The sequence below is a fragment of the Tympanuchus pallidicinctus genome, unplaced genomic scaffold (genome assembly GCF_026119805.1).
Source record: "Tympanuchus pallidicinctus isolate F22 unplaced genomic scaffold, pur_lepc_1.0 scaffold3, whole genome shotgun sequence".
Taxonomy (NCBI): Eukaryota; Metazoa; Chordata; class Aves; order Galliformes; family Phasianidae; genus Tympanuchus; species Tympanuchus pallidicinctus.
In genome coordinates this window covers 11,250,576-11,273,446 of record NW_026294747.1, presented here as the reverse complement: position 1 = coordinate 11,273,446, position 22,871 = coordinate 11,250,576, and the positions used below count along the sequence as shown (strand labels likewise).

The 22,871-nt window shown below is 39.3% G+C and overlaps 1 protein-coding gene across 4 annotated transcripts in view; it reads left to right on the top strand.

The window, feature by feature from the left end:
- The window catches only part of ABCC8 (ATP binding cassette subfamily C member 8), a 67,194-nt gene that overhangs the window by 12,797 nt on the left and 31,526 nt on the right, over nt 1-22,871 (top strand). For all 4 annotated transcript variants that reach the window (XM_052693325.1, XM_052693324.1, XM_052693326.1 and 1 more), the window contains exons 7-16: nt 5,069-5,233; nt 6,926-7,081; nt 9,969-10,103; nt 11,543-11,705; nt 13,309-13,349; nt 13,664-13,809; nt 18,050-18,152; nt 18,371-18,481; nt 20,156-20,231; nt 20,321-20,426. In XM_052693325.1, the coding sequence (XP_052549285.1) occupies nt 5,069-5,233; nt 6,926-7,081; nt 9,969-10,103; nt 11,543-11,705; nt 13,309-13,349; nt 13,664-13,809; nt 18,050-18,152; nt 18,371-18,481; nt 20,156-20,231; nt 20,321-20,426 (1,202 nt within the window). The remainder of the gene's footprint in view (nt 1-5,068; nt 5,234-6,925; nt 7,082-9,968; nt 10,104-11,542; nt 11,706-13,308; nt 13,350-13,663; nt 13,810-18,049; nt 18,153-18,370; nt 18,482-20,155; nt 20,232-20,320; nt 20,427-22,871) is intronic.

Here is a 22,871-nt window from a genome sequence, read left to right as displayed (position 1 = left end):
CGTGGTTGTAATGTATACCACTGGGGGATCACATAGCAGCAGTGTTCACTGATGGTGATAGTTCGTGAGTGACCATTAGGAGTTCATTTTACCTTTGATTAAAAGGCTCCATCAAGGCTTTTTCTTCTGTTTCAGCCTGATTTATAATGTTGTTTTTCTGGTAAGAGCCTAATGACTTTTCTGACTGAAAACTGCTTTCTCTGAATTAGATGAACTACCTTTTTAAAATGTACTAGGGTTTTCTATTTGAGCTGTTTGTAAATAGACTGGTGTGTTCAGGGAAATCTCTTACATATATATATGCACATTGCTAGTCAGCTGATCCTAGTCTGGAAAATCTACACCTGCTCTACAGCTAGGGATGTTATGTCTTTACTTGTAAAAAATCAGAAAAGAGAACCATGCCTTTTAAATTATTTGCTCCTGAGAGCTTCATAGCTGTAGGAAACAAACCATTTAAAACAACGTGTTATGAAAGTAAAGCTACTGGGAATAATTGCTTGTTTCTGATGTGCTGCTGCATTTGATGGATTTGGAGAGAATTTCCATGCAGTTGGACAGAATCAGACAAGCAAAGTAAGATGTGAGTGCAGTGGGGAGCATCTACTAAGCCATCACTTATCCTGATTTTTCTTCACTTGATGTAGTGTAGACTGGGGGGTATTGCAGCAAACTTGTATCTTTCAAACAGAGGTTCTGTCTTGGAAACTGAAGGCAGAGAGATAAATCTTAAAATACATTTGCTCTGTCCTTCAGGTCCTTTGTGACAAATGAAAACTGCCACAGAGCTGGAGCTCTGAGATCACGTGGGTGTCACAGGTGGTATTAACTGCTTTAGTTTGTGCTACAGTTAGCTACGATAGCATCTTAAATTCTGTCACATTCTTCATGTTTATTTATAACTCCAGTATCAATATTTATGGCCACCCCTGGAACGTTCCTGTGACACGAATTGGTCAGAGTGTTAAGCACTTCACACCAAAGAAGAGACTGTCAGAACAATAACCTTTATGTTTTGATGTTAGTGTCTTCTGTTTTGCAGCATTAGGATTGGTGTTTGTACTGTGAGGTGTACCTGTTGACATAATAAATTGAAATGATACATTAAACCTACAGAATCATTATTTAAAAAGAAGGCATAGGAGTCAGTGTAAGAAAAGGCCCAATATTGACATTTAAGACTATATTAGTCAAGGGACTGTAAATATTTGGAACAGTGGCCTTTTGCTTGGCCTTCCTCTGGGCTGTGCCTGCTAGAACTTTAGAAATTATGTTATCCCGAAGTTATCAGGCAGGTGGGATACTGAATGTCTCCAGAACCATTTTGTTTTAGAACAAAACACCTAATTAGTTCTATCTATTAGTTTCTCAAAGTTATTTGCCATACACTGAAAAGGTTCAGTAGTTGTTCAGTTATTTCTTTATACTTCCCAGAGGCTTTGTGAGTGTGCTTAAACAGTTATTGTAGTTTAGTTACACAGGTGCTCAGTCATTGTAAACCGTCACAGCCTGATGGTGCACGTGAAACTGTGCATATCTTGGTGAATAATGTCTCTGTGTGTGATGTTTATATTTATATATATGTGTGATATGTGTGTGTGTGTATGTGTACATCCTCCTTTTCTCTCAATTTGTATGCTAGAATAAAAAACGAGGACTTTAATTTCCCTTTTCCTCCCTGCTTACCTATTATCTGATGTTTTAATGTGAATCAAAATTAAGTCAAAATGTCTTTGCTAGGAAAGTATGATTTGACAAAATGTATTCATGTAAAAAAATTTTTTTAAATGAAAAAGTAGTATTAGCTGCAGTAATTAGCAGTATATGTAGGTCAGCAACTGCCTTTTTCACTGCCTTTGGTATAATACACTGTAATCTGCAAGCTTTGTGGCTGTGATACACTAACATGATAGCAGAGAGAAAGGGATGTCTTTGACGGTTGTAATCTTTCAGCATTGCAAACATGTATGTTGTTATGTTGGATATGACTTTCACCCTGGGTGAGCCTGTGTTCAATTAAAAGGTAATTATCAAGAAGAACTGCTAAAATTATAGCTGATCTGTGAAAGGGCAGCTCAGAGGAAATATTGTCACAGTTACAAGTTAAGTTATGCTTGAGGACATGTCACACATTTACATAACAAATGTAAATGATGCTGGGTTTATCCCAAATGTGTCTTTTTTACTTTCTTCACCCAAACTGCTGACTTAGGCAGTTATATTCTACTTTGAGAACGCATGCAGTGAACAGGAAACAGCAGGTGGCTCTTGGTCAGTTAAGTACTAGGTACAGTTTGTCCACCTTACATGTGCCTTATGCTTAGGAGCATAGATATTAAAAAGTGTGAAAATAAATTGGAAGCATGTAATTGGCCATGGACTTGGCCACTTTATCAATTGCTCTTTTCCACTGTTAACGCTTTACAGATAACACAGGAGAAGACTTAGTTACACTTAAAATTTTTCATATGTGGTACATTTTCTAAAAGTGGTACATTTCCAGCTAAATATTAAGTCCTAGGTTGTCTTATTTTTTAAAATTACAGCATGAAGAGCTTATGTTCACTGTTTCATCTTGCAGGAGTCAAAGGCAAGTTAATCTGACACGAAAGACTGAACTTGTAAGGCTATCAGTAATCTGGAAGAGTTGCTCTTCCTTCACCACAGACCTTTTGTAGTATATAATGCTGCTATTGCCTGTTTGAATTACTGTAGAAGTGACGGTCATTTATGGCTTAAAATCTATTTAAGTCACAAATAAATCCATAATTAAAAGTCTGTATCTGAACATAACTATTGGCATGTACTGCAATTGCTCAGAAAGTTTTACATCTGATACAAATTGAAGGAAAAAAGCACATCCAGCTATTGCCTGTGTTTTCTTTGAATTGGAAGATTCCGTGTGTTTGAATGCTTTCTTGGAAGGCTTTTCTGAGTGCTGATGCCTTATTTTTAATTCAGTGTTCCCATTCAAAACTGGTTGAAGACAAAGCACCTGGCTGAGCTGGAAATAAGTTATTGAATTTATTCCCTGTTTTCAAATATGGAATTTGATGCTGAAGGAAATTTTCCATGCTGTTGTAAGGTATTGCACTGTACGCTTGCTTAAAAGAATATGGCCATGAAGAAGCCTCCTCACATGAATAAGGGGCATTTGAGTCAACAATGACTTACTGAAATGGAATCATAATTACTAGCTTTGTGTCCAAGCCTTGGTTAGAAACTTAGTAGCTTGTAACAAATAAAACTATCTAGTCACATCTGTGCTGCATGGTGACAAAAAGTCCTTTGACTGGTGTCTACTTTGGCTAGTGTCTACTTTGGCTAGTGTTCGAAGAGTCAACCACAATTCATTTTTAAGTGATCAGATGTTTATGGAGAATGAGTCCTTGGTGTCAGTAGATGACCTCCTGGACATCCCATGAGATGGTTAAGCTGTTGTGTGTGTGGATCAGGCTAGTTTCCTCTCTTGAGAAGGAATGGTGGAAGGCACTGTGTCAGGAAGCATGTGCTGGGTGTGTTCTTATGTGTCTGACAGAGTAATGCAAAGGATCTTTTCAAAAGCTATTTTGTTCATTAACTGGTTTACTTATTGCAAAGGCAAACGTAGTTTTCTTTGCTTTTAAGACTATAAATTACCATAGTGGTGTCAAGGGGATAGATGGTGTGCTTGTTACATAATGGCAGGAACCATCATGGCTGTTGTAAGATGGAATAGAAAGAGATGGAAAAAGTGTCCTAGAGCTCTTCTTCTTCAGGCAAACGAAGTGACTTGTTGGGTTGCCATAGCTATAAGGCCTCACCCCTCCTTTCATATTTCTTGTTGACCCTGCACTCTTTTCCCCCTTTGATTTAATTCTGGTACACATCACCCCATTCTTGACCCACAAGATAAAAAGGAAGCTAGCAGGTTATTTTTCCTGTACTGCTTTTCTTGTTAGTGATTCGAATTGGCTCAGCGAAGGATCCCATAAGATCCCAGAGTAGCACACAGTAAACTACAGAAGCATGCAGCTTGGAGCAGCCTTGGTGCAGTTAAAGGCAGAGAGATGTGCACTCCTCTTTCAGCTGGCTCAACGTGATCTTGCAAAACCACAACTTCAAAACTAGGTTTAGCCTCTGTATTAATTTCTCAGGTGGGATTTTTATAAAGTTAACTGCGAGACACAAATCAGATGCATTAGTCAATGAGTGTTTATGAAATGTGGTTTATGAAGTGTTACAGCAGTCTTAAAAGCTTTAACAGCACATAAACCATCTAGACTAGAAATGTGCTCAGTGAGGAGTACAGCAGAAATGGAAATGATGAGGAAGCCTGCTGGGAGGAAATAGAAGAAAGCAGCTTCCTTCTTCTGCCTTTAATGGCAGCGTAAGCCAACGATCAATGTTTTGAAGGAACCAAGAGGAGGAAGAGGAAGGAAGAGACATTCTAGTTTCAGGGGGTTCTCAAAATGAGGCTGACTCTGAACTAGTTGTGGCACTGAGCGTGTCGAATAAATGCACTGTTTTCCCAGTGGATTGCAGACATGCTTCAAAATGCTCTCCAGTGACCTCACAAACATCCTAGGAGATAGTGACCACAAATAAAATAAATAAGTTAGTGCTGAACAAACCTGTTAAATACCACAAACTGAGATAACGTGTGTATTTCCAGGAGTTGGAAGGATGTGTTTTACAGCAAGTGGAGAAGGTCAGTTTGGCGTTTGGTAACCTTAGATGTCAAAGTAGGGTGGCAAGTTTTTCTGAAGGGTGTTAACTAGTCCTTTCTGACAGTGGGCATTGCATTTCTTTAGCAAACGATGATACTGAGTTTCTCAAAACATCCTAGAATTTTGGAAGGATACCAGAAATCCTATGAATGTCACTTTGCATTTAAATAGAACTTACTGAGCTGGCAAATTGTATGACTGTCTCCTTGAACTGTTAAATGGTGAGGTTTCAGGTCAGGTTGTAAGCACTTCCAAAGTAATAAACAATGGTTATCTGCTTGTTAATTAAGCAAAACTGATGAGTAAATTGCAATTGCACCTGATTTCTAATTTTTTAACTTTTTTTTTTTTTTTTTTAGACTAAAATTCTTGGTGTTTTCTTCATTTCATCTCAAGAGTTCCTGTCCAATGCATATGTTTTGGCTGTACTCCTGTTTTTTGCCCTACTGTTGCAAAGGACATTTCTCCAAGCATCATACTATGTTGCTATTGAAACAGGAATCAACTTGAGAGGTGCAATACAGGTAGCCAATGTATCATGTGACTTGTTTTCATGCAATCACATATATATTTGTAAATATATATTATATCTGTAGTAGTTCAGGTCAGGTAAGGCAACTGAAAGAATGCTCTCCCGAAGTAAATTGAGCATAGCCATTGCTGTTAGATTGCTTTAATTTCAACTGAGATTCTACTTTTATTCTATATGATATTTTTCATACCCATTTATTATATTTGGTAGTGTACATATAAATATACTTTGGGCATAAAGATAGATTGTATTTACAATGCCTGGAGTAGCGTGGGCCGTGCCATCAAACTACTAGGTGCTGTGAAGTCTGTAATTACTGAACTTCAGATCAGTAAAATGGAGGCCTTGTAAAATGGTGTAACTGTGAACAGTCAGACAAAGTTGTATATAGTGTACAAAAACCTGTGCCTGAAAGATGAGTAAGTGGGAGAGTTAGGAGTTATATTACAGTGTGATGCTTCCAATTGCACTAGCTGATATCTGTCCTTTGACATCTTGAAAGCCAACCCTATAAGTTACAGTGTTTATCCACTGAACTTCATAGACCCTCAGAGAGTCTTGATATAGGTGGACGCTTTCAGTAGCAGCATAATGATTTAATCCTCTTTTGATCGTGCACTTGGAAGCAGTTGTCAGCTGCCAGACTTCTGGATTACACCTATTGGTTTTCTCTTACTAGAGTGTGGTAGAAAATACCTGAAGAAATAAAAACTTAAAGCATACAAGGCACAAAACATATCAAGCAGAGGCAGGATAACTGACTGAAAAATATGCAGACTGCAGCGACTAGAAAATAGTAAAAGGGGAATTGCAAGAAAATAATGTTCCATTCCCATCAATGTTGTTTAAGAAAATCTTCATTCTGTGCACTCAGATATTACACAGAAGCTCAAATAATGCCAACAGTCATACCATTCAGGCTGGAAGATGTTTGGACATCATTTGAAGCAGCATAATTAATGTTAATGGCACTTTCCCAGCTGTTATTTAATGATAAATTATTTTTTCTGTAATTTTTGAGTTTCTTTAGAGCTTTTGTCTCTTTGTTCCCCCTGTATGGATCTACACCTGTTCCACATGCCCAGTATGACTTCATGCTTCATGGTGGATAGTTGGCACTCGATCAGAAGACATTTTCTGAGTCAATGTGCCACCTATCAGTAAAATTTCATGACTGTAAAGCATGATTGTGCAGCCTTTCAGCTAACAAGCTGGTAAAAGTGCCCTTTCATTATTGTGTTATGTGGTTCATTTTGTTTGTTTGTTTATTCATAGTGCCTGGTTCTATACTAAGGTAACTCATTCAGTGTAGAATCAGACCTTACATTATTTGCCTGTGAATTAATGTTTGCTATGGGACTAGGCTTTCTAGCCAAAATATAAGAATATTCTCAGCTCTGAACCTGGAATATAGTTTCATTCTCTTAATGATCCCCAGGGGTGCAAAAAGGGAGTACTTAGGCAACAGTTAGGTACCTAATTGTTCACTGTGCTTCCTGTGGGCAAGCAATAGGATACTAGCTTAAATTTTTAATCATAACACAAAAGGCAAAACTTAACCTGTTTACATTCAAGTTCCTGAGGATTTTGGTTCCTTGACATGCTGGATGGTGCCTGTGTTATAATTTGAATTAGAAATCTTATTTTATATCTTTATGCTAACAGTATTTCATCTGTCTTCCAGACAAAAATATACAATAAGATTATGCAGCTTTCAACTTCTAACATGTCTATGGGGGAGATGACTGCAGGCCAGATCTGTAATTTGGTTGCCATAGACACAAACCAGCTGATGTGGTTCTTTTTCCTCTGCCCTAACCTTTGGGCTATGCCAGTACAGGTGAGCATGTCTTTTGCTTATTAATGTACATAGATTTATAATGATTGTTTGCTTTTGAATTTGAAATTGAAGCTTGAAAAAAGTCTTCAATCTATTAATATCCATAGATGTTATAGATACCATAATCCATATCTATGAGAGGACTGTAGGTATTTAAGATTTTATTAGGATCTTCATTTTGTCTGCTGCCAAGTATGTTGTGCATTTGTAACAAGGATTTATAATGTGCAGTAGCTTATATTATTCCTATTCTGTTGTTCATTATGTCTGAGGAGTTAACTGAAGTATATTGCAATCATTTACCTTCTGAATCCCAGCAGAAGAGGCAAAAACAAGAAGCAGCAGTTGAAGCGAGGCTTGAAGATGCTTATTACTTGAAAGAAGCCCTCACTAGATTTGATCAGACCCTGGGAGCAAAAGGAGCCCCCCGTAAAGGCTTTTTCCCCTTCCATTTTATAAGCACTTGTGTTTGATTCCACGGGGATTATTTTAAAAAATCCTGTGTTTTCACATCTTTGGTTTATTGGCAGAGACAGTTTATAGTACTAATGAAATGATAACTTGTCTCTTTAAAAACTGGCCACAAAGAAATTTCTGCTTATAAGTGCTGGCTATCTTCAGTAATACAGTCACTAGACCAAGGATTTCTTTGATTTTTTAAAAGTAATCAGAGGTATCACCAAGTTCATGTTGTGTATCTCTGGCAGATAAGAGCTTTGGGATTCTGATGAAAGGTAAGCAAAGCATTTCATGACAGAATTGTTAAAAAAAATATGATTGTTACCTTCTCAGGATTACTGATGAGAGCTTTCCCAGCTGATAGATACTGTCCTCTGCCAAATCAAATGTTACCACTTACTGCTTATTGTCAGCCTTGTAGTGTGTGTATAAGACTAGAAGCACTTGCATTAACATTTACAGATATCAGTACTTTTCAGATACTTCTATCGATGTACTTCTATTGAGAATATATTTTTGTTCCACACATGGTAAATATATAGTCCTAGGGGAAAGCCTTTTTAGTATAAAAGAGAAAATTGAACTGAGGTCATGTTTAATCAATTGAAAACATAAATTTTATTGCAAAGATTCACCCTTTCAGTGGCCAAGTTAGAGAAGAATAAGTCAAGCTAACAACTCCCTCCGGATCCAGTAGCTAGAGAAGCTTTCCCCTTGTTTGTGAGAAGCTGAGCTTCTGTTTCTAGAATTAGTGTGTCCCGTAGTGACTGGAGTCCCAACCAGTGATGGGGTGGCAGTAAATCAAGACGTCACTCTTCCATGTAGACTTTGTATTTTTGAGCATCTATTGACCATATGCTATTCAGTGCTTTCTTGTAATTTGAGTGCCTCCTTGTTTGCCCGTGGAGAATCAGTTGGGAATTAATATCTTGATCTCTGAAGACAATTCATGTTCTGGAGGGGAGCTCTTCCAGGACTATGGTATGCAGGTCCTTGCATGTGTTTGTTGGTTTCATACCCTCATGAAATCCCTGACTACACTTGGAAGCAGATTACTTGCTCACACTGTGACTCATTTTAAGATTTGCATTTAGTTTGTCTGCAGATAGGCATCAAAAGATGACTAAGAAAAACTGATTTATTCTCTGTGCACCTTGAATTGTTGTTCATTTGTTGAAGTGTTGATACAGGAGTGGGTGAAGTATGTATGCTGTTCTTCTTCATGGAAGCACCCATTTGACATGAATATATATGGGAAATGACCTGCTTGTGACTGCTGAACTCTGGAATGATGGAAAATTGTGTTTCCATGTGGGTTATATGAGTATGCAAATATTGTAGGAGTCATAGATAATGGTTTATGGAAATTTCCAAATGATTATTTTTAATTAAAGGCAATGATGTACTCAGTTAAATTTCTATTACTGTGTCTTGTGATCTGACTAATTTATTAGCTATTACTATATTTTATGTAATAGAGTGTCAGTGCTTTAGATCATTCAGGAGTCAGACATTAGAATAGAGGTAATTAATGTGAGCAGCTTGTGCATCTCTTTCCAGAGAACAAGACTCTGGCTTGTGCTCCAAATCCTTATTTATCCAAAGACAACTTTTTTTCCCTAACCTTTTAACAGTTTGTTTTATCTGAATTGGGGATTCTTACTAATATGCCTATGATGTTACTTTTTTGGGTACTCCTCAGCAATAATGTCATAAACACTGAAGGCAGTTATCATTTAAAATATATCAGTTGCGTTTTAATGGTATTGCATTTTAGTTTCTATAGTAAGCAAAGAATTATGAGAATTCTACAGAGAAGGAAGGTGTTGTAGATTAGTGGGTTCCAATCATATTGGAAAAGGCAGATTCTTCCCTGGGTGTAAAAAGGCTTAAATGTCGAAGAAAGATGCTGTGTCATCTGGTCAGCTGAGAATATTTTGTAGGAAATGTAGTAAAGAAGGGAAGTAGCTTGATGTTTGACTTACAAGCATCTTAAAATAACTTTTATATTTTATTTAAATATCTTAATGTTCTTATTTTTAAGTAAAAATGTTTTAGGTAGCTGTGGAAGTTGTTATAAAGGATATACAAATCTGCACATCTTTTTCTACTGTTGATCACGGAGGGTCCATGAGAAGTTAAACTATGTAGCTAGCTGGAGTTTTCTAATTGTTTTGCAGTGTGAGATTAAAGTCAGAGAATCCACGAGCTGGGGAGAACTGCTCTAGGTGTATTTGATCCTTTGACAGAATATTTGACTGATGAAACCGTGACAGTGATGCAGAATGTAGGATGTTTGGGAGTAGGACTGGCTGCAGTGCTGGTGGCTTGACTGTGCTGCCTGTTTATCCAGTGATTGATTTTTGTGGAACGTACCCCAACTAAAGTCAGCCCAAGCCTTTCACTCATTTTCTTCTCTTCCCAACAGATAATTGTAGGAGTTCTTCTCCTCTACTACCTTCTAGGAATCAGTGCCTTAATTGGAGCAGCAGTAATCATAGTACTTGCTCCTGTTCAGTACTTTGTAGCAACAAAACTCTCACAGGCCCAGAGAAGCACATTGGTAAGTGTCCTCACACTGGCATATGATATTAATATCACCACTGATCTTTATGCACTGGCATGTGTTTAGAATTACAAAGCAGATGCTGTGAAATTAACCAAAAGCTGATTCTCAAGCACTGTGCAATGTTCAAGAATATGAAATGCAAGAACATGAAAAAATGACAAGCAGTAAAGATGCAATTTGTCTTCAGGTTTGTATTTTTCAACCAGTACATCTTTCCTTAACAGGAAAAAGTTAAGATTTTTCTGCCTTGCAAATACAAGTGATCAGTGATCACTGACTGAAATGACCTTGTGCAGCCGGATGATGTCCAAATAAATAAATCATGCAGGTTAATCTGTCCAAGAAAGTAGGAAAGCTGTATTCAACCTCAGGATGAAATGGATGTGGAAATCTATGGATGTAGCTTATTTAACACCTGAGGCCTATCTCCTGCAGCATGTTCCTCAGCTGGGGAATTTTGAGATCTGCTTAGTCATGAGTTGTGTCTTGGTTTCTATCTTGCCTGAATTGCTTGTATCACTGCTGAGAAATTTGTCTTGTCCACCTTATTCAGAACATTTTCCCCATGTTTGATATCTGTTGCAATGCCAGGGAGGCCTTATGAACCTGTAATGATGCTGGACAGCAGGATGTAGTTGTTGAAATCTCTTCTGAAACAAATCATGTGTTATGAGAAACTTGCGTGCCTTCCTGTGAGGAATGTAGTGCATCAACAGTATACACTTTCTAGTAATGTAGACAGCATTCATCCCTGTATCATCCAAGCAGAGAGTCAGCATCAGAAGTTCCTGCAGATGGGAAAAGAGTATGTTGTGCTTGGATTGTCTGTACTGTGCAGTGAAGTGCAGCACAAAGATCATTGAGCCTGCCTGAAAGCTGGAAGCAGAGTAACTACAGTGCACTGTAGTGCCAAAGCCAAGCAGCCCTGCTCAGAATCAGGGCTCCCTACAGAAACACAGCTTCTTGCTAATACAGCCTGGCTGCTTTGAAGCCTGGCACCATTGTTTCCACTTCATGCTGATTTGGCAGTGCAGCGTGCCCAGTTGTAGCTTATCTGCTTGTTCTGATCTCCTCTGTACGCATTCAGAGTGCCTGTTGAAAACCCAGCCAGTGTGCTTGTCAGATGAAGTCATGAGAGGGTACAAGTGATCAGAAAGCTTTCAGAAGAGTAAAATTTTCAGAACAAGGTATGTGAACTGGGAGTAAAAGCCAATTGACTTCTCCTTCAAACTCTCACCTTTGGAAGGTGAGATTCCTAATCTTTGCAAAGAACAGCAGAACATCCAAATAAACGTTGTGTCCATAGATATAGCAAATAGTAGAGAATGCTTGAGTGATTACAAGAGGCTGCATACAATTTTTGTGGTCCTTATGTTTAAGGGCCAGGTGCTTTAATTATGCTCTTGAAGTAAATGTGTATGCCAATGTTGCAGGAGTACTCCAATGAGAGACTGAAGAAGACAAATGAGATGCTCCGAGGCATTAAGCTCCTTAAACTCTATGCTTGGGAACACATCTTTCACAGCAGTGTGGAGGAAACCAGACAAAAAGAAATGACTAGCCTCAAGTCTTTTGCCCTTTATACCTCTATATCTAGTAAGTCTCTTTCATTCTTTATCCACTACTCAGCTAAAGGACAACTGCATTATTAGCTGTTAACAAGTTTGCCGTTTCTCTGTTGAGATCATTTTTGGTTGCTTTAGGCCCTGATCCCATACTCCTCACTTTCTATTTAATCATGTGTTCCACTTCTTTAAGTAGAGTTTTGCTTGTACAGGAAATAAGCCTAAAATAGAGAGTCAAATCAAAGTTTCATAGCATTAGCTGCTCTAAAGAGCTTTTAAGGGAGAAGCATTTCAGAGGCTAGCTCAAGCCAGTACTATTCTTTCCTATAATATAACATTCAGATAGAAGCCTTTGTTGATGTTTATCTTTTTTTTTCCCTCCTGCACAATCCAGTGATAGAAAATGCCTTTGCTTTGAAGCTCTAACAGGCAGTCAAGTCATGCTGAAGAACATTATTTATATAATCTGCGAGATATTAATGAATTGGAAACTTGAGCAGGAAGTATTCAAAGGCTACAAGCTACCTGTACTAATACCTTCTAGACTAATAAAGGAGAACCAATTACTTGGGAAAATAACTTCCGGTCTAATTAGTGTCATTTGCTTACATTTGCCCAAAAGAGGCACAGTTGTCTGACTTCTCTGCCAAGTGATCTTGTGAGTAAGAGGGCAAGGTCTTGATCTCACTGAATTCTGCTGATGTTGAGATTTTCATTGATGTACAAGACCAGATTTTCTCTCTGGGGATCCTGAGCTCTCTGTGCTTGTAGGAGTGTTGTGTTGAAATGCTTCTGTTGCGTTTCAACATAAAGCATGAATGGATGGTTATTACTACACTGCTAACCCATATTCCTGACCCATCTAAAAAAGACTCCTGTACATAAATGTTATTGGCTTGCTTCTCCCTCTTCATCTGTTAAATAAACTGTAAATGCTATGATGTATGAGTAGTTACAGTAAGAGAATCCAGGGCACTGAGACAAACGCTGTTACAGGAAAGGGGAGGACAGGTTCATTATTTACCTTTTAGTAACTCAAGGCCCATCTGAAATCAAAGCTCTACCATGCTTGGATACTACTGGAACGTCTGTCAGTCTGCTGAGGATATTCATAATCAAAGTAGGAAGCCTGACAAAGCCAGTGTCATTATGCCTAACCAAATGGCATAATCCACCTAGTTCCACTTTCTGTAGCATTTGTGTGGAAGCATGAGGTCTTGTGCAGGTTCCCATCTGAAGTAGCCAGCCTCCATGGCAGCCCCAGTGGCATGACCTGCACAGTCTCTCCTGGAATCCCTTCCTTGCACTGTGAAGCACTCAGGCTGCTTCCCAGACCTCATAACCAGCTCGGTCTTCCTGCTGGTGTCCCATGCCTGAGCTGTATGTGAGCAGAGTGTGCTTTAAAATCCATAGATTGTTCATCTCATCTAGATTGCACTGCTGGATTCTGATTAGTTTTGTGGTAGCTGGAGAAATAAACTGAAGGTATTTAGAAGAATTCTGTGCGTGGATAATTGTCTTTTTTCCCTATTTCAAACATGGAAATAATCATTATAAAACAGCTAGTAGTATTTTAACATTTACCTTGTCTGAATGGAAATTGTCTAAACATTTCTACATGTTTTCCTTCACAGTCTTTATGAATGCAGCAATACCAATTGCAGCTGTGCTTATAGTAAGTATAGACTTCTCTAAGTAATGTTAATTGCAAACACATTTTCAAGTGTCAATGATGTAGAGATGAGGAAGAAGGAAAAGATGCAAACCTGACACATTTGCGTTTCCACTGGGAGAGAATGGAAGATGTTCACTTTATGTCTGTGTCCAGAGGCAACAAGGAGTATGCAGCACTCTTCCAAACTGTTAAGAGGGTATAAATAGTGGTTCTTAAATAAGAGAGAGTAAATAGAATGCTTGTGGAATTTGAAGTCTTTGTGCTTTTTCCTTCTTTATGACTAAATACTGATGATAATGTCTATATCTTTGTAGACATTTGTGGTCCATGCTCATCTGACAAGAAAGGCTGACTTCTCTCCATCTGTGGCATTTGCCTCCCTCTCCCTGTTTCACATTCTCGTGTCTCCACTGTTCCTGCTCTCCAGTGTGGTTAGATCGACTGTCAAAGCATTAGTAAGGTGAGAACCATAAAATGAATACCTTTGCTTCCACTTCTTGGACTACAGCTCATTTTGCAATTGTAGTTTTAGAAATAACACTGATTATTCATCAGTGATCACTCTAAGTTGCTTCCTTACCTTGTGCCTTGCATAATGCCCTCGGCTGTAGGGTGCAGGCCAAGTTCTTCACTGGTACAATTGTCACAAACAATGTTTTGTGGTCTGCCATTACTGATTTATTGTGTAAAATGGGCTGAGCTGTGTTGATACCACATGTGACATACATGTGGTCACAAGAAAGGAGGTGAAAACTTACTGAGAGTGTGGTTCTGTCAACCACCCAATTGATTCCTCCTACATGAAGCATGTAGAAGATGATCACAGGAAAGCATGTGTTTCAGTGTGTGTCATTTAGGCTTTGCTCTCCCAACCACCTCTGCATGTTGGCCTGTTATTAGAGAGTTGCACTTAAAACAAGCAAATAAAACCAAAGCATGACATTGTGGACATAAAAGTGGCAATATTAGGTGTGGGAGTAAGCAAATGACAGAACATCTGCTCTAGAGGGGATGAATTTTAACTCTGTTATGAACGCATTAGCTTTAGCATTCAACACCTGAAATAATAATCAGTACTTGAGTCTTTTTCTCAGTAAAACGTGTTTACTAGTTTTCCATTGATTATCAGCAGCTTGGTGTTTGAAACAACAACGAAGTCCCAACTCCTGATACTTATCGTATTCAGTGAAGGACACTTTGGGCTTCTTACTTTGTTACACTCCTTTGTGATCTCAAATATAGCTGTCTAAAATCTTGGCTGAAGTATTGGACAGATACTGGATACCAGCTCTAGCTTAATGGTCTTTGTGCCGCTTTGGAGATGGAAAGGAGACTACAGCAGGAACGTGAGATTGCCCTCACTGTTTAAAAATTCCCTGACTGTGCAAAGTCACAGCTGTCTTCACTCTCTGAACAAGTGTGAAATCTGAGAGCATCAGCATCTGGCCTGAAATATTTTGCAGGCACAGTGGTAGCCCGTTGAGCTGTGGCAAATTGTCATGCTAGGAGTGCAGCCAGCTAAGTATCTAGGGACTCATGCTGGTAATGGTCATTTATTTGGATTTGTGGATGGATTTTTTTTTTGTCATTGAGTTCTGTGCCTGGTAATGCCACAAATCAGTGCTAAAATGATTAGTGTCAGCAAGCAGCAACCGCTAGCCAAGTTCATGAGTGATTCTTTAGTTATCTTTTTCCTGGCAGGCTATTGCCCTGCTGTTTACAGTGCAGGCAGGAGTCCCCAGTTAAAACTGTGCAGCAGAGTAGACAGGAAGCCTGTTTTCCTGGCTGTCTTTGTCTTAGTGGTTCACTTAGTGCCACAGAGTGCATTGCTCACCAGTGCTACTGGTGCTGTTCTGCATTCCCCAACAATCAATGCAGTTCATTGGAAGCAAATGCCAGATATTTTCAGCCCATACAAACACATGCTTACTTAAATACCTTGGTAAAACAGGTGCTAGAGAGCTGTGTCTGTACTAATTGAGCACAAGTAATGTCTACTGCTGTAACTGTCTTGCTGTTACACCTTGCTGCCAATAAGTAGCTGATCAATAAGATTTGATAAGGGTAATTAACTTCACGAAGCTATTACTTAGCTTTCATTAGGCTCAGATATTCTAATTGTGTTTAGCAAGTGTACAAAACAGCTCGTCCTGCAGTGGCAGAAAGGAATTGGCTGAGTGATGCAGAAAATGATCCAGGAGTGGAACAAGCCTGTGAAATGATATTAAGAAATGTGTTACTGGCTTCAAATCTTGGGCATTTTGCAGTCACTGCTTTGTTAATATTGGCTAGAATCTCTAATGCCAGATGCTCTTAAAGACAAGAATCTCCACCAGTGAACCTGCAGATGTGTCATGTGACAGAAAGATAGTGGCCTAATTGCAAAACAGCAGCTTGGATTGTGGTTGACATCCGGGAGAACAATGTGATTCACAGCAGTAGCAGAAGAGATTTAAAGCTTACGTTCCACATAAGGATACTGCAAAATTCCCAACTCGGGGCCGAGGTGTTTGCTCCTGGGTGAGAGAGGGAACCGCTGTAAGGTCTTTAAATTTTAAACAGCCAATTCATTTATTTCTTACATGTGAAGTCTTCAAGGACCAAGGAAAATGGTGTAGAGTTTTCTATCAGAAAAGGTCAAGTAGTGAGAGTGGCATTATGTATCTTACTGAGTTTAATATGAAACTGCTTTTTTAGTCAGCTGTGCAAATAACTGTGTTTTAATCAATATCTCGAGCGTGGAGCTTAAAAATAAGATTCCCAGTGGAGATATTGGAGTTCTGGTGAAATTGCTGTGTCGGCTGGAGCTCTGCAGAGAGCACAATTTCTCTGTTTTTATTCTTCATGAGTGTGCAGTGGTGAGACACTCTGAAGTAGCAGTTGGTGCCTCTAAGATTTGCTCACAACTGTTTGTCACTGCATGTCCTCAGTGATTGTCTTAGAGGCAGTAATACCAGATTTAAGAAAAACGTTAGGCAGGTTGCTTATAGAGAAAAGTCTTGGTGTTTAGAGCACAGCAAACTTGATATAATACCGATGAGCAGGGAGCACCAACAAAACTATCAAATAGCTTAATAAGGACATGGTCTTGTTTGGGTTCGTGATGCAAGGATATATTTTCTGTCTTTTCTTCCTCCCTTCTTTGTCGTGAAGAGGATAAGCAGAGGTCTTTTGTGTGTGCTCTTTTCAATTTCAGAGCAATTACTCAGATGTTAATGTATGCCTGTAAAGAGTTCACCTGCTGCTGAGTCCCAGTTCCATGTAGGTGGTGGCTAGACCATCGTTTTGGTCCTTTTAAGAACATTTAAAATGTTCTGTTTAACATCTTGTTCCCTGAAAAAAGGGGCCTGGGCCATTCCTAGCCCTGTGTAAATATCTAGAGACAGGCTTATCACCTCTTCCTTTGAAGTAATAGGCCTTTACATTTAAGAAACTGTGGTCTAGCATCAGGCCTGAATTACTTATTATTCTTTTATTATTCCTTTTGTCCCATCCCAATTAGTTCCTCTTCCTCTCTTAAATCTCTTAGGTTGTAATACCTGTTGTACCCAAATCCACCCACTGTATCTCTCAGTACTCAGATAGCTGCAGTTATCCAAGTGAGCAGATTGATAGAAAACCTATAGCACAACTTCTTCACTGGACACTTCCCAGCTGGGCACAATCCCTGCTTGCAGGACACGTGCTGACTGTACAGGCAGCCAGACTTAGGTGATCTCATAAAGCCTTTGTCCATGCACTGTTTTGGCACCATCAGAGTATCCTATGAGGCTCCTAGAAGACACTTTCTTCCTTATGAAAAAAGAATCCCCAGTAGATGAATGCAAAATAAATGCTGATTTTATATATATATATTAGATTTGCATACCAACAGGTCAGCACATCTCACTGTACAATACTACGATTAGTCTAAGGGAAAGTATTAAAATCAGTTATTTCAGTTGTTCTCTGTAGATGTATTTTAAGAATTTAGGGCCTTCTTATACATTACAAATTTGGATTGTTAACAAACTTATTTCCAGCCCCTTTATCATTAAGCTCAGAGTTCAATCTGTGTAGGTTTAGAAATTCAATTTTCTTGTTTTATAAGAAGGTTAGACATAAATGTTACAGAGTCGGGCAAAGAGATCAAAATGATGTCATGATCTGTTAAATGCCATAATAAAGGCACGCTGTCTCTTAAATAATTTAATGTTAAACTGCTTGGGAAAAGTTGGTGTGTTACTCTATATCTCACCTACTGAACGCTCTTCTCCTTTTCCACGTTACCTCATGCTATGCAGGTTTCATGATTCTTAGTGCTTGTTTGGAAGAGCTGTCTGTGCACTGCTTGGGTAATACAGCTAACAAATCCTACATCAGTACATGGCTTCAAAAGCAGCTACTGTTGGGGCTAGTCTCCATCACAACAAGTACCTGAAAAAATCTTGTGTAACCTCTCTGATGGCATCAGAAATTGAAAGGCCCGAGAAGCCTTTGCAGAAACCACTAGAAAGTCACAGCTCTTATAAAACAATCAAGCACATTTTCTCAGCTTTGGTGCAGTAATGTCTCACTGAATGTTTTCGTAGGCCTGTAACAAGGTGAAAACAAACCATACAACAGACAGTGATTGAAGTACAAGAAGGGATGCTCGTTGCAGTGGACAAAAGTGTTGTATTGAACCAGAGTTCAAGCTGTAATTCTGTTTTTCCTTTCAGTGTGCAGAAACTGAGTGAATTCCTGTCAAGTGATGAGATTGAAGAACATGATAAATGTCCAGAGCTAAGAAGTGCAGATGCTCAGAGCAAATATCAGGCAGTGGTGAGTAATAATGTTTAATTGCAGGTGAAATGACGAGAGTCACTTTTACCCAGAGTAACTTTTTTGCTTTTCTATCTCCTACTGGTTATTACTGCGATTATAAAAACTTGTTTCAGCACCCTCTAAAGTATAGGTGGCAACACACTTGCTGGTGCTTAGGATGCTTTGCTGGTGCTGCCACCAATTACTGTTATTTCTGCCTTTCTGTGTTTTCACAGCCACTCAAAGTGGTGAACCGCAAGAGGCCTGCCAGGGAGGAGTGGAACAATTACACCTCTCACACAAGAAGACCAATTAACATCACAGAACCGGATGATTTTTGTGTAAAGGTGATATGAAGGTCACTGTAATAACACTGTTACTATAGCACATGAACAGTCGCTTTTGTATTCCAGTAAGAGCTTCAAATTCAAGATCCAGTAATTGATCTGAAGCTGTCAGATGCTTGGACTCGTACCAAAGATCACCCTCCACCTTTCTTTTTTATGCCTTTTGATTTTAACCATTGCCTACTGACCTTTATATTGTGATTGTGTACATCCTTCTGAATTTCACTCAGCAAATTTCTGTTTGTGATATCGAACGTCCTCTTTTCATTACAAGAATTTCTCACTTCTTTGAAGGCAAATTAAAATTGCTCATACCAGTGCTCTTGATCAGCTATAGAAATGACCAGAATTAAGAAAAATCCTGATGGTTGTTACAGTGTTGATACTGTTTATTTAAGAAGTTGGCTATTACATTTGCATTTCTGTCACAAGACAATGAGTAATTTTGGTTTAGTGGGACCAAGTATAATAATTGTTCAGTGCTTTCAGGGTTTTCTGGAGGCTGTCGACATCCTGCTTTAGTGCAGAAGCATGGGGGGGGTGGGGAGAGAGGATAATTAGATCAGATCAGCCTGGACTGATGACAAAAGAGTGGGACAGAGCAGTAGGCTCTGTGAGGAGCAATTTTAAGATCTTGTATGGAAGGTGAGGATCCATAATCTTTGGCTCCATCTGCTGTCATCGTTGTCACAGGCTGCACTGGGGTCAAGGAACTTCTGCAGCAAGTGCTTTCTGCAGCTCGTGCTCTAGAAAGGGCGTTTTTTTGAGAGAGGACTCTCTGCCTGTTTTTGTTAATCTAGAGGGAGGAGCACTGTATTTTCTTTTGCTCATTTTTCAGGTTGTTTCCAGAGATGATACAGCCATCAAGGCTTTCTCTCCAGCAGAAATAGAATTTGAGGGTAGGGTAGAAGTGTCCCATTTCACTCTTTTCCTGAATCAAAAATGTTGTACCTTACATTGCTGGAAGGCTCTGAGACCTTCAGTGCTTCTGAAAAGTTAGAGAAGAGAATCCTGTAGAAGTACAGAGCTGTAAAATTGTCTCCTCTTTCCTGTTTTTCACAGTATCAGGTGGAAATCTCCAGCTAGAGTCCTGAACAGATTTGTTTCTTTTTATCTTTTTAAATGAAAATGTTGTTTATATCTAACAAAGCCTAGATTATCTGAGAATCGTATCAGAAATATAAAGGAAATCAGAAATGTAAAGGCAGCAACATTTAATTTCTGAGCACAGTTCTGCAGGTCTCCTCAGAATTTGGAATGCATAATTGCAGAATATGCTGCAGTGTATCTAGGCTGACATTCAGTGCTCTGCAGAGAGCAAACCATGACCCTCTATGAAGCTTAGTCATGTTGGAATCATTTCACTTATTTTGTGTGCTCATCTTGCAAATAACAAAACAAACCCTAATAAGAAACTTTGTTATTTCCCTGGGAATTTTCCACAATGATCTTATTATTGTGCTTGCTTGAATTCAGAGATTGTAGCACAAGAGAATGCAAGCCTTTAGAAAATCAGTCACTTGAAAATGTTTCAAATGTTTCCTGTGTTGAGAAAAAGCTAACTCTGTTCTGATACTCAGTGTGATGAAACCAATGGACGTGTCTCTTCGTTGAAAAAAGAAGTCAGTCCTAAAGCTGGTTTTCTCTTTCTTATTTTGCTCTGTCTTGGTATAGATTACAAATGGGTTCTTCACTTGGACACCTGAAGGTCCTCCAGCATTGTCCAACATTGATATCCGAATCCCTCAAGGTACAAAATGACATCAAGTGTACAGGGTAAGGTGGTGTTCCATGAGCACTTGGAAAATCTGAGGCTTTATATGCTGCCTTCTCTTGCAGGTCAGCTAACGATGATTGTAGGACAAGTTGGCTGTGGTAAGTCATCTCTCTTGTTGGCCATACTTGGTGAGATGCAGAAGATCTCTGGCAACATATCCTGGAGCAGGTAGTGCTATTTAAAAAATTGAACCTGAGTTGAATAGTAATGCACAAAAAGACCAACATCTGTCCCAGGAATCTGTGGAGTCAAGGATTTTGTAAGTGTACAGTCCAGAGGAAAAACCTTGCCCTAATGGCAGGTGAGCACTTCAGAAAGAGCCCCTAGCTAGGATGAATCGTCATAGAAGCATCATTATAGAATGGTTTGGGTCAGAAGGGATCTTTAAGATCATCTGCTTCCAACTCACTGCTGTCGACAGGGATACCTCTGTCTAGATCAGGTTGCTCAAAGCCCTGTCCAGCCTGGCCATCTCTATCCACCATGAAATAGGTGGGCATTCTGCAGTCCAGCAGTGTTAGCAACATCATACTTTTCAATTAGAAGTGATCAGCTGAAATGTGCTGCTACAGAATGGCATTTCTGCTTTGAGGCCCTGAGCCTGGGACCTTGAATAGCGCTGTGAAGAGATAACAGCTCACCAGGAGATGTCTTGGGCTGTGCTTTTAGGTGTGTGCTCCAGTGTAGCACAGGTTCAGTGCATGAGAAACTCAGAACGTTTTTATAAGTGGCAGTGACCTCAGGATAGTCCCCAGTTGCATCCTGCTTATGCATTGCTTGATCTGACGAGAGGAAGATAGTCATGGCCTTCCTTCCCTGCACAGCAGCTGTGCTCCTAAGCCAGATACAGTCTGTCCTGGGCTATACTTCTGACTTTAGCCTTGACCGTGAAAGGAGGAAACAGTGCTACAGTCCAATGGCTGTGCTGCCAGAGCTTGATCTTAACCCTTGCACTCAATGACAGATTGCATCATGTATTGCAACCCCTAAGTGTATTTTTTGATAATTGGTGCCATCTCTAGTTCATAATCTGACCAATGTGTGTGAACACTTTTGGATTGTTTATGAGGCTGTTTACTAGATTTGCTAGTTACACAGACTACGCTTTGCCTTTAGGGATGCAATTATTTGTAGGTAAACATTGACAAACTGCTGAGAGATCTGCAGTTTATAGCTAACCTGCTGTTACTTGTAGGTAAAGCTTGATGAACTGCGGGAGGATCTAAAGAAACAATTTTATTTTCAGCTGAACAGGAACGATTCAGTTGGAAATGAGTTGCAATACAACCCTAAGTCACTCTGATTGACAGAAGGCTATTGTTACTTAATGGTTTCTGTGCTGATTCTGTGAACTTGTTCTCACAAATTCCTGGAGTGTTTGTAAAGACATTATTTATATCTAGCCTTTGTGCTTATGCCAGTCACACTGCTCAGAACTACCAAATCCCTTGGTAGTACAAGGGGGGAAGGTTCCCTGTTTTATAGCTGTGGAAAATGAAACAGAGGAAGGGTGACCCTTTTGGCTTGTGAGGGTGTCAAGAATGGGAGCTGAAGTTGCAGAATATCCTTTAATGCAAATTTTGCTAAACAGAGAATCAGAGTATAGCTAGGAAAAGCCTTATTGAGTGAACTAATTACGTTTCAGCAAGGCTGCAATTTTTTGTGTATGAGATTACATGAGTAAGAAGAGTAATTTGATTGTCTGATACTAAACTAAAGCAGATGACATGATGGTTCTAGACTGTGTTTTTAAATAGCACTTGTTATGAAGTACATACTTCTAAACAGCATAAAGGTCAGAATCTGTTTTCATACCTTTTATATGTGTCAAAGTATCACAAGGTAAAATTCAGTTGTTATCACATTAGCTTGGCCATCTGTCCAACAAGCACAACGGGGCATGCAGCTGAAAGAATCTTAGCACCGTAACTGCTGGCAACACTGGCACAGATTATTTTTTCAAGTCACCTTTCAGAGCTGCTGTCATGTGCAGTGGTAGAATCAGATTGATGGATGTAGTTGGTATAGGCTGTGCACCTGTGTGCTCCCTTAATTTGATAAGAAAACATTAATGCCTGAGCAGGCGTGTGCCATATCATCATAGGTGCAAGGAGAGTGATCTTACCAAGTAATCACCGGGCTGTGTAGCCTTAGATGAAGCAACAGTGTCACCAAAATCATTAAGATCCTTGTTACAGTTCTTTCATTGGGCTGAAACAAACACTTAGCTTCAGTCATTCATGTTACAGAACGGTCCTGCATTATTTCACTCCAAATTTCTGTCCCCTTCCTTTCCTCCAAGGTTGCAGCTATGGATGTGAAGGACATACCCTGCTGACATGTCACTCGGTGCCCAGGAAATCTGGGTGCTGTTCCTGGCCCTTCCCTTGGTCTAATGGATAACCTTGTACAAATCTTTTTCCCTCCTCTGAGATTCCACGCTCTGTTGATAAAACAGGATTAATAGTATATCAACTTTATTTGCTTCCTATAAAATGGTTTATTTCAAAACCTTCAAATGTAATAACCTGTTACTGGAATAGGAATCAGCTAATCAGACGTGAGCATTGGCTCATTTTGTATTTTATTTTGTTATTTGTATTGCATTGCATG